The 15279-nt window shown below is 43.0% G+C and overlaps 1 protein-coding gene across 1 annotated transcript; it reads right to left on the reverse strand.

Moving 5' to 3' along the window:
• Positions 1-888: 888 nt before the first annotated feature.
• On the reverse strand, positions 889-12915 carry pdik1l (PDLIM1 interacting kinase 1 like). The gene is made up of 3 exons (XM_003455222.4): positions 12747-12915; positions 7472-7767; positions 889-2736 (listed from the first exon to the last, which is right to left on the reverse strand). Exons 2-3 carry the CDS (start codon positions 7754-7756, stop codon positions 1996-1998), a joined length of 1026 nt encoding a protein of 341 aa, XP_003455270.1. The 5' UTR covers positions 7757-7767; positions 12747-12915; the 3' UTR covers positions 889-1995.
• Between the last annotated feature and the right edge of the window lie 2364 nt (positions 12916-15279).

A 15279-nucleotide genomic window follows, 5' to 3' on the forward strand; every position in this document is an offset into this window, starting at 1 on the left:
AGTGATGTCCCAATTATCCAAGTCAAAAGTTCTACTGAGTCCACTGAGGCAGGAAACAACTCATTTGTAAGTTTGCCAACACCGTAATCACAAAGTCACCTTTATGAGGGCAAAACTCGAGGTGAGAGCCTCTATAATTACAGGCTGGGACATTTGATATCATACAGATTAGGGCTTCACCAGTGAAACCATTAATATTAATATTGTTACCATCACTTAAACTTCAGCTACAAGACTTCTACAAGCGCGTTTTGGTAATACATCCTCATGACTTTGGTCAGCTTTAGCAGCTAGCCTGCACTTGCTGACATAATTATGAGTAGACGCCAGAGACCACAAACTGGTCGGCAGTCGACCCTAACTGGACTGTTTTCAGCTGGCCGGCTATAACCAGTAACCAGCCGGTAAACCTCAGATATACGTCATTCTTTGCTGATCTAATCATGTTGTGCTATAGCCTCATGCTCACCTCCAACAAAAAAACTACAACTGTTCCATTCTCAAGTCTTTTTTAGCCACCTGCCTCGCTCTCATGTTGCAAGGATATTAACCTCCTAGGACCTGCCGTCCACATATGTGGACATCACATTTTGGGTTATTTAGACCAAAATACTCAATTTTGCTCTACATGGGCCTGATATCCACCTATGAGGACATTATACTGCTACTGTTCTATCAAAATTTTAAACAAATATCCTCATTTGTGGCTCTTATTTTTCTTAAAAACAAAAATAAGGTAATAAAAAATAAATCTGGTAATTCTTTGTTTTTACATTCATCGGGCCCCAATATGCCCAAATATCAAAGAGAAATTAAAAATGCATGTCGTGGAAGAGTTCGGGTCTTAGGAGGTTGAACATATTAAATACAGCGTCTTACTCCGTCTCGTCCCTTTTCTGTAGCAGTCTTTCTTATCTGACTAAAGTCAGACCAATGTAAAGATTACCTGAAATGACAGAAATTCAGTCTAAAGGGGCCTTGGTGAGAACAGTGTTCAGACTTCCAGTGAAAACTACAGATTGGAACAAACATGTAATAAACCTGAATGATCCTTTAGGCTGTGTGCCTCACTGACTGGATGAAGTGCTTCGGGGCTAAAAGTATTTCTGTGTTTAAGGCTCTATGTAAATATCAGGGACCGCCCTCCATCATTATACATTCTGATCATCCGGTCAGGGGTGTGTCTGCGACTGGCCAGCTTATCTTACAGTTTGCAAAGGGGAGAAACCCCAACCACAAGCCCCTGCTGGCTGGACACTTGCTGATAAAAAAAAAAGGTCCTCCACCCATATTACCAGTATGTAAGCACCAAAGTTTGGTATTTTCCCCTTACACGACCAATAAGCAGAACGTCCCTTGACAGTGAGCTTTTGTCTTCAAACACCATCAAGCTGTACGTGATTAATACCTGAGCATTCAGGGCTTGTTTGTATTTGATTCCAATCTTCATGTGAATTGTAACGCTGTTTCACGTCAGGTCCTGTCAAACCCACAAACAACTTTACAGCAACACTCAGCACGATGAGGTGGCTGGATGCAGTATTGGCCCTTTGGGTGAATGTGAAGAGCACAAACACAAGAAATCACAGGATCATGTCTCATATTGCATTTAGTAACACTTAGCACCGAGGTTTGGGTGGCATTTGAAGACAAAGGCTTTGACTGTCTTTTCTACCTGAAAGCAGGAGTTCTGGGGTCACGTTGCTCTTCCATCATGCTTGACTAACAGATGAAATGAGGAAGTGGAAGCTGTGATTAGCCTGAGACTAGGCTGCAGTTTGGAGCAGCAGATGTTACACCTCCCCCCTTCAATATAAAGTCGTAGACCGTGGGTGCTTTGAACAGTGGGTAAAGGATCATCAATATTACAACCAATGACTGTTCCCTAGTTAAAAAACAGGAACTCCCCATTATGTGACCATCTTTGTTAACAGCAGCTGATGAGATGTTTGCGTGTGCTTCGCGGCCGAGTTTGTGGCGACGTTTGCTCGTCAATCACGTGTCCCAGTCGAGCTCTCTGCACGCGATACGGACCAGTCTGAGCTCCAGTTCAAAGGCGTCGGGCCGCTCCTGAGGGTTGGCCGACAGCATCTCCCTGATCAGCTGCTTCATGTGGCTGTTCATGCTCTTTTTCCGGGCAGGGATCAGCAGCTCCATCTTTGGGTTTTCTAACAGGGCCTCTCCTAACGGCACAATCTCCGAGCCCTGCTGCACGTAGCTCCCCAGCAGCTCCTTCTGAGTCTCCACATCCACAAAGGTGATGCGCTCCACCATAGCCCAGATAATCACCCCCAGGGCGAAGATATCTGCCTTGGCTGTGTAGTGGCCCTCCCAGACCTCCGGGGCCATGTAGAAGTCCGTCCCACAAGCCGTGGACAGGAAGCACTTGTTGACGCTGGCCGGCTCCTCGGGGTTGAGCCCGGATGTAGAGCAGACCTTGCTCAGGCCAAAGTCAGCCACTTTGAGGGTGGGCTCGGACGAGCCGGCTGGCGTGCAGGCCTGGGAGATGAGGATGTTGTCTGGTTTGAGGTCACGGTGTATGATCTGGTTACGGTGCAGGAAAGCCAGGGCGCTGCCCAGCTGCAGCATAAAGCTGGTGTTGGTCTTGCGGCTAGGTTTGCGAGACAGCAAGTAGGCATTCATGTCGCCGCCGTCACAGAAGTCCATAACAAACCACAAATAGTAGGCACAGCAAGGGTCGAAGGTGATCTCGCCCTTCAAAGACGTCTCCACGAGCTGCAGAAGAAACACAGAAGATGAAAAGTGCGTGTACATAAGCAGTGCTGGCATTTTCCATGTTACGATTGTGACAGTGCGGCCTAGATTAACAGATTTATGGCGTGTCTCATTATAGATGCTCTTTCTGGTGGCAGATGGCTGCACAACATTTAGGAAACACCAGTTTATAATTGATGCCCAGTGCTGGTAGTGTAAAACCATTAGATTATAACCGCACACGTCCCCACTATACACCAGTCCTGCATTTAATCATTAGTTATTATTAAAGTCTGTCTCCCTCTCATAATATTGTAGCATGTTTATCTTAAAATATAAATCATCACAGGGGACTGTTGTCGGCCCAACTGCTTTGAACTGAACTAAACTGTGACTCGCTCTATAAAAGCAGACATTTGGGCCGTTTCCTGGTCTGGAGCATTTGGATGTTTTAACACAACGCTACATATATCGCTTCCCAGCAAACTGATCCCAACATTAGGCCACACAAAGCTCAGAGAAGTTTGGGAGAGTTACCAGGAGAAGCCTCAAAGTTTGCATTCAAGCAAACCACGAGATTTCTGAAAGAGCACTGGGGGAGAAATTTGACCATAACATCATATTTTATGAAAACCAAACACAGCACATCACCACAGCTGTCAAGCGTGGCTGTGGAAGGGTGACTGTATGGGCCCTGGGCACCTCGCAGGCATCCAGTGAACAACTAACTCCTCTGTATTCTGCACATCTGTCTGAGAGCTAAAGCTGGGGGAAATTTCTGCAACAGGACAATGATCTCAAACACAAATCTACAACAGAAAAGCCTAAAAAAGAAAATAATCAGGTGTTGCAGTGGCCCAATCCAAGTCCTGACTGCATGGAGTTTTATGTTCTCTGACTTTCTTTCCTCCAACAGTTCAAAAGCACCAAGAGGTTTACTGGATGCACTGGGCTACGTACAAAACATAACTGAATCAATATCATGATGTTGGTGAGTAAATGTCACTTCAGGATGATGAAGATTTTTGTTTGTTTTTTTTATAAATCAGGCCATTGAAGTTTGTGCAGTGTCATTTGTCCCAACACTTGTAACAGCTCTTGAAATCACAACTGAAATGCTTTAAATGTGCTGCTGAAAAAAAAATCTAAATAAGCATAAAAATAGAAGTAGAAACTTGCTTTAAACAGATGGCTGTCAGAGGATTCACCACCCAAAAACATACATGCAAATTATCCCACAGGTGGTGTGGTCAGATACTCCCACCCATTATTACTCAATGTACTGTAAGCATGTACTGGAATATTACAGAGCAATTAAAAAAGGAGAGCTGGAATAAAAGGATTCTGGGAAAGTTTCCAGTGCTAGCACTGCAGAAAAGTGAATGAACGGCTTCACAACAGCCCTGTGAGCTGCTCAGAGGCAGTAATCAGGCCTGTGGAGAGCTCCTGAAACTGCTCCAACACCCCAACTTCAACATTCATACTGTGGGACCACAGACAATAGAAGCTGTCAATGAGAATTCCAGCTCTGCAGCTAATGCACGACAGGCAGCAGAGCACACATGATTCCCACTGAATCAGGGGAGTTATCGGTCTGATTAAGGTCGTCATAAATGAATCAACATAAAATATAATAAATAGAACAAAAATGTATACTAATTGTACTGTTTCCCACAAATACATCTTTTAAACAATGTTGTTATTGTTGATCTTGTTCTCATCTTTAGATTTCTTTTTCCTTGATATTATTATAAAGTTTTAAATCTTAGTATTGTGTCAACGATGGAGTTGCCAGGCAGGAGGAAGAGACCACAGAGAAGGTTTATGGCTGTAATACAGAAGAACACACTGAGAGTGGGTGTGGCAAACAGGATGTTAGGGCAGCGTGAGACGGAGGCACATGATCAGCTGTTGTGACCCCTCAAGGGAGCAGCTGAAAGAAGAAGAAGACGATGATGATGATGATGTTCCACCCAGGCAGATTTACTCCGCACATCCTTTTATTAGTAGCTCTACATTTCACTAATCTTTGCATCACAGCTGAACAATGTATTGTTATCACGATGCCCAAAGCTATAACCTGTATATCAGAGGTACATTAATCAGAAATGTGTCTGTTTAAATCAGCTCAAGTCTGCCTTTAACCATCTTCAGTACATGTTTGAAAACTAAAGGTTTCCACAGTACTGCACTAAGTGGTGGAGATAATATTTGAGAAATAATTCATTAGCTACAGTTCCAGAGCACATTATTGATTATTGATCTAAAACTTTCCTTTTCAGAAGGTTCTCCTTTCAAACAATGTTACCACTTTAGCATGAAGTTATAAGGAACTGCTAAACCTCCATAAAGCTTCATATAATATTGCCCAGCATGGTGATAAACAACTACAAAGGGTCTTTTAAATGCATCAAAGCAATACTGAAGGCAAAACCAGGCACACTGCATGTTAACAGGCTGCACACGCTAACAACATGAAACCGTTCCTTCTACTAGTTTAAACTGTGTGTTTAGTCGGCTCCAGAGCCGCAGCAGCAGCAGCCGCAGCCGCCGCAGCAGCCGCAGCCGCAGCCGCAGCAGCCGCCGCAGCCGCAGCAGCAGCAGCCGCAGCAGCAGCCGCAACTAGAGAGTCTGAATCTAAAAAACCGACACATGGATAAATTAATGACAGCACCGAGCTGGCCTGTGTGCCTTCCCTCTGATTAGAATCATCACTCAGGAATAAATGGGACCTCCCCATTTGAGCCAAAAATAATAAACATTTAACTATCAGATCAGATCATTCAACTACATTTTTACAAGTGACTTTGTCAAAATCTACAGTCTACAAATGTCAACAGAATGATAAAAATGGATAAACTCTGTAATTATAATTGAAATATAAAGCTCATTAATATAAAGCATTAATCAGACTCTGCATCAGCATTAATGTTGTCAGGTTTACACTTTAAACTGTACGTCTGTCACTGTGACACACACTGGAGGGATTTTCATCTCAGATGCTGTCATGTTCTTATCTGGTATGGAAAGCCTTTTTGTTCAGTACCTGACAAACTAGTTTTCCTCCCAAGTCCTGCCTCTTAAAGAATGACAACCTGCAGGACACTAAGGCATGAAGTCACCTGCTGAGGAACAGTGTGAAGAATGCATCTATAAATAAAGACAATCACATGAATGAAAGCGAAACACCAAACCAGTGTGTTTTGGTCGCATCAAGTATCACATCTGAATTTTTATTGCTTCTTTGAACAATGTGTGTTTAACTGACTGAGGAGAAAATATGAGTTTGGCATGAGCCAACTGGAGATTTCATAGTTTCACTTCTGCAGGATTGCTCCGAGCACGATTCCTTTTTCAGTAACCCTGAGGTCAGCAGAGGAACTAATATGATGTTAGAAACAAGAAAAAGCCATTAGCAGAGCTGTGCCCTGTAAAATCATTTACATGCACACAGCGACATTCTGTCAAATAGAAAATATACAAAGTTTGAGATTAGCACTTCCTGTTTATCATTTACACGAGCTGTGCTCAAACTGTCGAGTAAGTCGCTCGCTCATTCGTTCAGCAGGCAGACTCTACCTGCACACGCCGCTTTCACAGGACTCTTTGCAGTCCTGGAAAAACTGTGTATGCCTCATGATTACACAGCTGCTAGAACCACCATTACAGCAACATTTCCTGCATGACTTTATCACTCTCTCACATCACTGTGGAGGAATTCTGCCTCATTTTTCTTTATAACATTATTTAAGTTCATTGAGGTTTCCGGACATTTGTTTATCCGCAGCTTTCTTAAGGTCCTACCACAGTAACTGAGCCAGTCAGAGGTCACATGGTGAGGTGTGGACACTGAAACACCTTTATTTGTTCATTTTTTGTAGTTTGTGCTTATAGTCACACTCCTGCTGTGTGGCCCAGTTTAAGCCAAAGTTAAGCTCAGTATCAGTGACATGTTTAAACAAACTAGCATCCTGACAACCCCACACTGACCTCCAGGATACTCTGCTGTACAGAGGAGTGCACGGTCAGCTTACTGACTGGTGATGCATCCTGGGATGTCCACTCCTGGAAACACTGTGGCACTAACACTCACCTAAAGGCGGCCACACTGATGATGATCAGTTAATCACGTGCATTTGATAAGCAGCACCTACTTACCCTCATAATTTACAGTTAGTGTTTTTTCCACAGAGTGCTGTGGAGGTCTGTTTTTAACATGTTGGACAGAAGCTCTTAAAGTAAAAAACACAACAACAAATGTAACTTAATGAAAAATGTGGTTTTTCAGAAGATAAGAACTTCTAAGGACGGAGTCACATGTGACTGAAACAACAATCACAGCGGTAAACCAGATAAACATATATTAAAGAAATTCACAGAGATTCCAAATAAACACGTCTACTATGGATCTTATTGATTTACTGGAAACTTCAGTTGATTTTACTTTGAAAAGCAATAAAAGGAATAATAAAAGCACGGTTTCTCTGCTGGGTTAGCTGTGGAGAGAAATACCCACAGAACAACCAGAATGATCATTTGTTACAAACCAAGCTGTGTTTGACTCGTTTTAACTTCGGAACTTGTGAATTCTCACATTTTGATTTGATATTATTACTACTGTGTGTTAAAAATGACTATTTTAGGACTAAAAGAGTCACTTTCTTTACCTTATACAGTGAAGCAGTCATAAAAAGTGAACACAAACATAGACAAACTACACCCATCGTGACTGAGCCGATGAGTTTTGTGTCCTCACCTCAAGGTAGAGCGGTGAACTGGAACCGTGGTTCATCCTCTGGGCTAACTGGTCCCGCTGCAGGATACACTCCTCCAGGTGGATGACATTCGGGTGCTGGCTTTGGATGCTGCTGAGGGCCCAGAATTCCCGAAGGGCCAGTTCGACATTTTCTGGAGAGTGGCAGCGAATCTTCTTCACCGCCACCCTTGCCCCTGTACGCTTCACTACTGCCTCATAGACCACACCGTAACTGCCACGCCCCACCTCCTGGATGAGTTCGTACTTCGGCTGGCTGCTTACCATCCTAGTCCTCACTGTGGAGAGATATTGTGAGAGTTAAGCTCGCCCTCTGCACTTGGCTGACTTTCAAAGATTCAGCACGTCTAAAAGCATGCTAGTATTATCCCATGGGCAGTATAAAGCATGGACGCAGCCACCCAATTCAAACTCATTAGCTAACAACTTGTCAACTGCAAATCATTAGCCAAAGACAACCCCACAGGTAATCCTGCTTTCTGATACTCGAATACCCACAAAGCAGGCTTATTGATTCCAGTGTCTGAGCCCATAACTCATAGACTTTGATAGGACCACAAGTCTTTTTGCAACCACAGGTATTATTTGTGTCCTGGTGGCCTTTACAATTCATGTAGCCTATCCAGGGTTGCTTCACTGTGACTCCAAAGCTATGTCTGTCTATAATGCCGACTGGGGGTGCACCTACCAAGTCAAAACTCAAAGAATACCATATAAAAAGTAAAAGCTGCTCCCTTACTTAGCCAGAAAGCTGACTCTGTAATTGGAGAGACTGGAAACACTGGGGAAGCCATTTTTTAAGGATCTACAGTTAAGCCCATAATTATTCATACCCCTGGCAAATTTTGACTTAAAGTTACTTTTATTCAACTAGCAAGTTATTTTTTGACTGGAAATGACACAGGCGTCTCACAAAAGATAATAAGATGATGTACAAGACGCATCATTGTGGAAAAAAAATTTCTCAGCTTTTATTTACATTTGAGCAAAAAGTATCATGTCCAGAATTATTCATACCCTTTACAAACTGTCACAGTCTCTGGGAAAATCCAAAGTTCCATACCATTCCAAATAGTCAAAGCTGTTCTAAAGCATCCTAATTACCCTGATTAATTGGAAATAGCTGTTTTAATCAACTCAACAGGTGAAAAACAGCAGCTCTCTGCAGGTGGTCTGTGGACAGTCATGGCTAAGACAAAGGAACTCAGTGAGGACCTGCAGCTGTGCATTGTGGCTGCTCACAAGTGAGGAATGGGCTACAAGGCCATATCCAAATGTTTTCAAGTTCCAGTGGCTACAGTGCAAAGTATTATTAAAAAATACAAGATGTTCCGCACTGTGGAAAATCTCAGAGGACGTTGTCAGCAGCCAAAAGTGAAACCTGTGCTGGCCAGGAGAATAGTGAGAGAGGTGAAAAAGAATCCAAGGATCACCACCAAGGCCATTCTGGTGAATCTGGGCTCTGCTGGTGGCAATGTCTCAAGGCAGACAGTCCAACGGACACTGTTGGGTTCCACGGATGCAGACCAAGGAAAACGCCACTTCTCCAGGCACTTCTAAGGCATGCAAAAGCTCATTTGGCCTTTGCAAATGCTCATCTGGACAAAGAAGAAGATTTCTGGTCTTCAGTGTTATGGTCAGATGAAACAAAAATTGAATTATTTGGTCACAATGATGTTGCCTTCATTTGGCATAAAAATGGAGAAGCCTTCAACCCAAAGAACACCATCCCCACTGTCAAACATGGTGGTGGGAACCTAATGCTTTGGGGGTGTTTTTTAGCCAATGGACCATGGAACCTAATCACAGTAAACAGCACCATGAAAAAAGAGCAATACATGAAGATTCTCAACAACAACATCAGGCAGTCTGCAGAAAAACTTGGCCTTGGGAACCAGTGGACATTTTAGCACGACAATGACCCAAAACATACAGCAAACGTGGTGAAGAAATGGTTAGCAGACAACAACATTAACGTTTTGCAGTGGCCTAGCCAGAGTCCTGACTTGAATCCAATTGAGAATCTGTGGAGGGAGCTAAAGATCAGGGTGATGGCAAGAAGACCCTCCAACCTGAAAGATTTGGAGCTCATTGCTAAAGATGAATGGGCAAAAATGCCTGTGGAGACATGCAAAAAGCTGGTCTGCAATTATAGGAAGCGTTTGATTGCTGTAATAGCCAATAAAGGCTTTTCTATTGATTATTGAGAAGGGTATGAATAATTCTGGACATGATACTTTTTGCTAAAATATAAATAAAACCTGAGAAATATTTTTTTCCACAATGATGCCTCTTGTACATCGTCTTATTATCTTTGGGGAGACACCTGTGTCATTTCTGCTCAAAAAAGAACTTGCTTGTTGAACAAAAGTAACTTTAAGTCGAAATTTGGCAGGGGTATGAATAATTATGGGCTTAACTGTATGTCAGACGTACGAATTTCCCTTTGAGATCAATAAAGTTACTCTTGTTCTTGTAAGGGGTTGCCACAGCGGGTGATTTGGTAAATATGTTTACTGCGGGTGCCCTTCCTGCCACAAAGCTCCCAGAGAGCTGTGCCTCCCTCTGCTCTCATTCACCTAACACGCAAACGTTGGGTGAATGAGTTAACACAACAAACTTTGTGACAAATAAAGACCTAAACAGTTGTCAGGTGCCTCTCCTCGGAGTCTCTTTGCCCACAGTTCAACTTCACACTCTTTCCCAGCAGTGACAGAGTCCTGTTTCTGCTCTGCAGCCTCTCTGAGGTCACCAAACCAGTTCTCTGTCTGTCCTCCTGCTGTGACTTTGCACCACCAGAGTAATGATTTGATACTTTATCCCAAAACATGAAAAACAACTTGGCTCACTAAAGTAAAAACAATGGAGGAATCCAAACAAAGAACAGCAGCAATGACAAACACTGTGGGTGAGTAACATGTCCACAGTCCACAGTGAAATATTCAGGACACAGAAACATTATTTGAAAGCAACAGTTTGGAGTTTACATGTTTAAACTGTTTAGACCACAGCTCGTGATAGTTGGTCCACATTTCTCCTTACTGCTCATATTAACATCTGTGTCCTCCTGAACAGTGCTAAAGCCAGCTAAGATCACACTGTGGTCCTGGAAATGTGAAGCCTGGATTCTACTCGGCTGAGACAAAGACACTGACAGCCGGAGACGTCACAGCCAGGCTCCTGTTCCATTTCTTGAAAGTGCATCCCTTGGGGGACATGCATACTTGGTGCACTGTAATTTTCTGTGGATGAATCCACATGGTCACAAAAGACAGACAGGCGGACGAACAGCACAGACCTGTGTGATGATCCTTACGTCCCTCTGACCCGAGCACAGCAGGCTGAAGAACTGACGGCACAATTACCTTCATATAGACCGTCAACCAAACCATCATTTTCTGCAGTTATCTTAGTTTAGCTGCAACAACCATTCACAGTTTAGCTTCTTAACAAAAGGCCCGGATAGAAATCAAATATCTACAATTCACCAACTAAGCGAACGTTCATGTCACTGACCTGTGACGGGACGGCAGAGGAAACGCTCCCAATGAGAAGCTCCGACACAGAACATTCCTGTCAGTTAGGCCTGTACAACATTATAACACTGCTCATATTTTTCAAGAAGACGTGACCTGAGATTGCACTGATGAGTTATCAATACTTCTTTTTCCCTTCATTTTTATTTATCATACTATACTTCTGATTATTGTTACTTTATAACTCAGTGGCATAAAACAGACAGCTGAGTGATGGACAGAACTAAAAACAGGGACAGATTACAATCAGTATAACTACACAGTTATTAGAACAGCAAACATAAAGATTACAGATATAATGTAACTGGATGACAACTGTAAGCTGTCGACAAAGTAAATAAATACTTATAATATTTTCTAACTGTTTACCCAGTGAGCTGTGCTCATGTAAAACAGTGACAGAGGATGGAGGCGTCTTTTTCTTGTTGAACAAGTGATACAACAAAGAATCCTACTGTGTTTCAGCAACAAGGCAGCAAATAAAATTATAATATATAATAACATGTTATTGTTATTATTATTATTACTACTGCCACCATAGTAATTTGGCTTAAGCACAGCCTGTTACACACCAATTTGCATGTAAGATGAGTGAAGTGAAAGATAAGTGCCCCCCACCCCGCCCTTTCTCCTATAATTAAAAAAAGCAGCTTTAACTTTCAATTAATAACAAACACATGAGGAAAACCTGTATAGTATTCAGTTCGCAGCATACCCCTCTGCTGCTTCATAATGCACACAGGATTCAACACCATATACAACTATTGCAGAAAGCATTGTGTTAAAGTGACACCACTACAGGGTTACGTTACCTTGCAGAGGAGCTCGGTCATAATCAGATTAGGAAGTACCTTTTTAAAAAAAAAAAATTAATAGTATTTGATGATATGGGCTATTGGAATACTGTTTCAGCAATACTCGATAAGTAAAACTCACCAGTGCACAAAATCACTTTTTCACATATCAATAATAGCTCAGTTATAACCATTTCTTCTTATTATAAAGCCAACTTATGTTAGTGTTGTTTCATTTGATGGGCTGTTGCACTTTCGACTTGGAGCAAAACACAACTTAGCACTGTAACAACTCTGCCTGCCATACTGGGAATGACCGGTATTAAACACCTGTCTGTATCCTAATATTCAGTGGACTAATCAGAAAACTTCATTCTAAAGTAGGGACAGTGACAGGTTCGGAGCTGATGGATGTCTCCCAAAAGTCGGCAGCGAAAGGCTGACTCCCGGACGGAAGGAGCGATAGCCAGCGTGCTAAGGGGCTGATTACAAATCCACTTGGCTGATTGGCTAAGAGGCTAACAGCTATCTGGCCTGCCTACTGTCAGCTAACGATGTTGTTGCTCAGCTAACGTTAGCTAATCACGTTAACCTGAGCTAACAAAGAGTCCATATATCTTCAGCACAACTGACATGTACGGTGGTATTTGACGCATCTAGCTAGGACAAGTCCATGCCTCTTTAACGGTACCAGCACCGGGGCACAGAGGGGGCATGCGTGATAAGCACAGGGTATTGACAGTTTATTGTCCTCTGTGTGTGCGCGCGCGTGTGTGTGTATGTGTGTGCGTGTGTGTGGCATCAGAAAAAAATCCAACCTCAAAACACACACACGCGACCCAAGTAGCTACAGCAGACGAGACAATAGTTGATATGTAGAAGAAACAACAGTTGTCGGGCCGCGGAATAACATGTTATCAAGCTCACCTTCGAGTCGATTCTCGGGGGTTCATTTGTTGTCTTCTTTACTCTCCCTGGCAGCCATTACCGCCGCGCACGTTCTGCTCGCACAGTCAAACCAAGAAGGTTTTGTCAAACACTGGACGTGAGAGCGCGCAGCTGCTATGCAGCACAGCGCGTCAGTGGCGATAGAGGGACGACTTCCGGTCATACTCTTCAAAATAAAATTTCCATAGATACATTTTTATAACGGAGACTCAGTAACCAGGAGGTGGAGAAACGTTGACGGGCGGGGGTATATTTTTCTAAACGTGTTTTCATGAAAAAAAAATTCTAAAGTACATGCAGAGAAATGTACTTTGGCTCTTCATTAAGTCTTGTTGCATCAGAAAATTCAGCTTTGCTTTATATTCTAAGAGTTGTTTACTTGCTCTGTGTTTGGTTGACTTTTTTAGTCCTTTTTGTGGGGATTTTTTATTTGTTTGTTTTATTTTAAACTAAACTCTTATACTTTAACATCTGAAATGAAATCCTGACTCAAAGATGGCAAAAGGCACGGTGTATTTCAAAAAATGGCAAACTTCCTATTATAACTAGCACATTTGATTAGCGTTATTCAGTCAGTGAAATGAGAACACGTTCCTTCTAGCCTTCACACCAAATATCACTTAGTGAACCAAATGCCATGTGCACCTGCAGAAGAGGATTGGGAATTTTTTTACTCTGCAAAAAAAAGACCCCCACTTTTTTCTATTTCCAGTGGCACTAATCCTCTTCCGTACACACCTGTACATGTTTATGTAATCTAATGTAGAGGGCCTGCTATCCAAATATCACCTGTAGTTCTTTCTCAAATACAGACACTGATGCTTGGATGATAGACAAACCTATTTGTCTGATTTTAACACGTTTACAGAAAACACATGACCAAAATCCTAAAACTGAACAGATGAACAAACCTATACTAGCTGTCCAATAATTTTCAGTATTCTAGAGTGGACATTGTGCAATTGATATAATCGCTTCATGCGAAGAAAGAGCACCACAGGTGTGATTGCTTTGAGTTTGCTGATGCAGGGCGTTGCTGCAAATATAGAGGTCTCTCTGTAGATCTAAAGAAGGCATATAATAGGGTAACAGAGGCACTTTGGTACTGCAGGAGGAAGTCAGAAGTGCCAGAGAAGTATGTGAAGTGGTCCGTATGAGGACAGCAAGACAGTAGTAAGGTGTGCAGTGGGAGTGAGAGATGTGTTCAAGGTGAACATGAGATTACAAGGAATCAGCTTTGAGCCCGCTCTTGTTTGCAGTGGTGATGAGCAGGTTGACTGATGAGGTGGGGTAGGAATGGACTATGATGTTCACAGATGATACTGTGATCTGAGAGGAGCTGGAAGAGAACCTGGAGAGGTGGAGGTATGCTCTGGAGACAAGAATAATGAAAGTCAGTAGAAGCAAAATAAAATACATGTGAAGAAGAGGGGGACAGGTGTGCATGAGTGAGGCTTGGCCACCTATAACCCTGTCGCTGGTTCACCACTGTTCCTTACTTGGACCCCTTTGATAGATCCTGAACACTGCAGACTGACAACATCTCACAAGAGCTGCAGTTTTGGAGATGCTTTTGAAGTCGTGTAGCCAACACAATGTGGCCTGTCACAAGGATAGAGACACATAACCATTCATGTGCACATTTACATTTACAGTCAATTTAGATTCACTAATTTAGCTAACCCCATACATGTCTTTGGACTACGGTAGGAAGCCAGAGTATCCGTGGCGAACAATACAAAGTCCATACAAAAAGGCCCCAGTGTGGATCTGAAGCCAGTACTTTCTGAGAGGTGACAGTGGTAAACTCTGCACCACCATGCCCATGCTGCCCATAATAAATAATAAAAATGCAAAATAAATAAAAACTATAATGAATTAGACATAGACGGAGCAACTCTGGAGGCTCGCCAGGTAGCCAGCAACATAAGTGAAGGAACCCTGGAGGCCAGCACTAGAAGAGATGTGGCCCATCCAGAGGCTTGGCAGGAGATCTGAGGAGATGATTTACTGGAAGAGACCTGCATCGATGGAGGAAGCAACAGAGTCTGCCAGGAGACCAGACAAAACGCCAGCAGCAGTGGAGATGGAATGCATCAGGAAGCCTGGCTGGGGGCTGGTGGCTGAGGAGGAAACGGGACACCTCAGGGGGCTTGGGAGTTGCTTGGATGGCTGGGAGAAGTTGCTCTCAGAGGGTGTTTTAGTACCGTTCTTTATTTGTGGCTGTGTTCTTCATGGCAAAATTGTGAGTTAACTCGCTTGGATGGGAAGCAACCCCACACATGAATGGTACCAGGGTGTTTTACTGTTGGCATGATGCAGGACTGATGGTAGCACTCCACCTTTTCCTTCACTGTGCAATCATGTTTCTGGATGCCCCAAACAGAGAAAAGACCAGTCTGTCCTTGATGTTTTTGTGGCAACTTCTCTGCCCTGCTTGAAAAAAGACCATCCTCCAAAAGCCTTTGCTTCACTGTGCATGCAGATGTACTCACACCTGCCTGCTGCATTC

The sequence above is a fragment of the Oreochromis niloticus genome, linkage group LG22, assembly GCF_001858045.2.
Source record: "Oreochromis niloticus isolate F11D_XX linkage group LG22, O_niloticus_UMD_NMBU, whole genome shotgun sequence".
Taxonomy (NCBI): Eukaryota; Metazoa; Chordata; class Actinopteri; order Cichliformes; family Cichlidae; genus Oreochromis; species Oreochromis niloticus.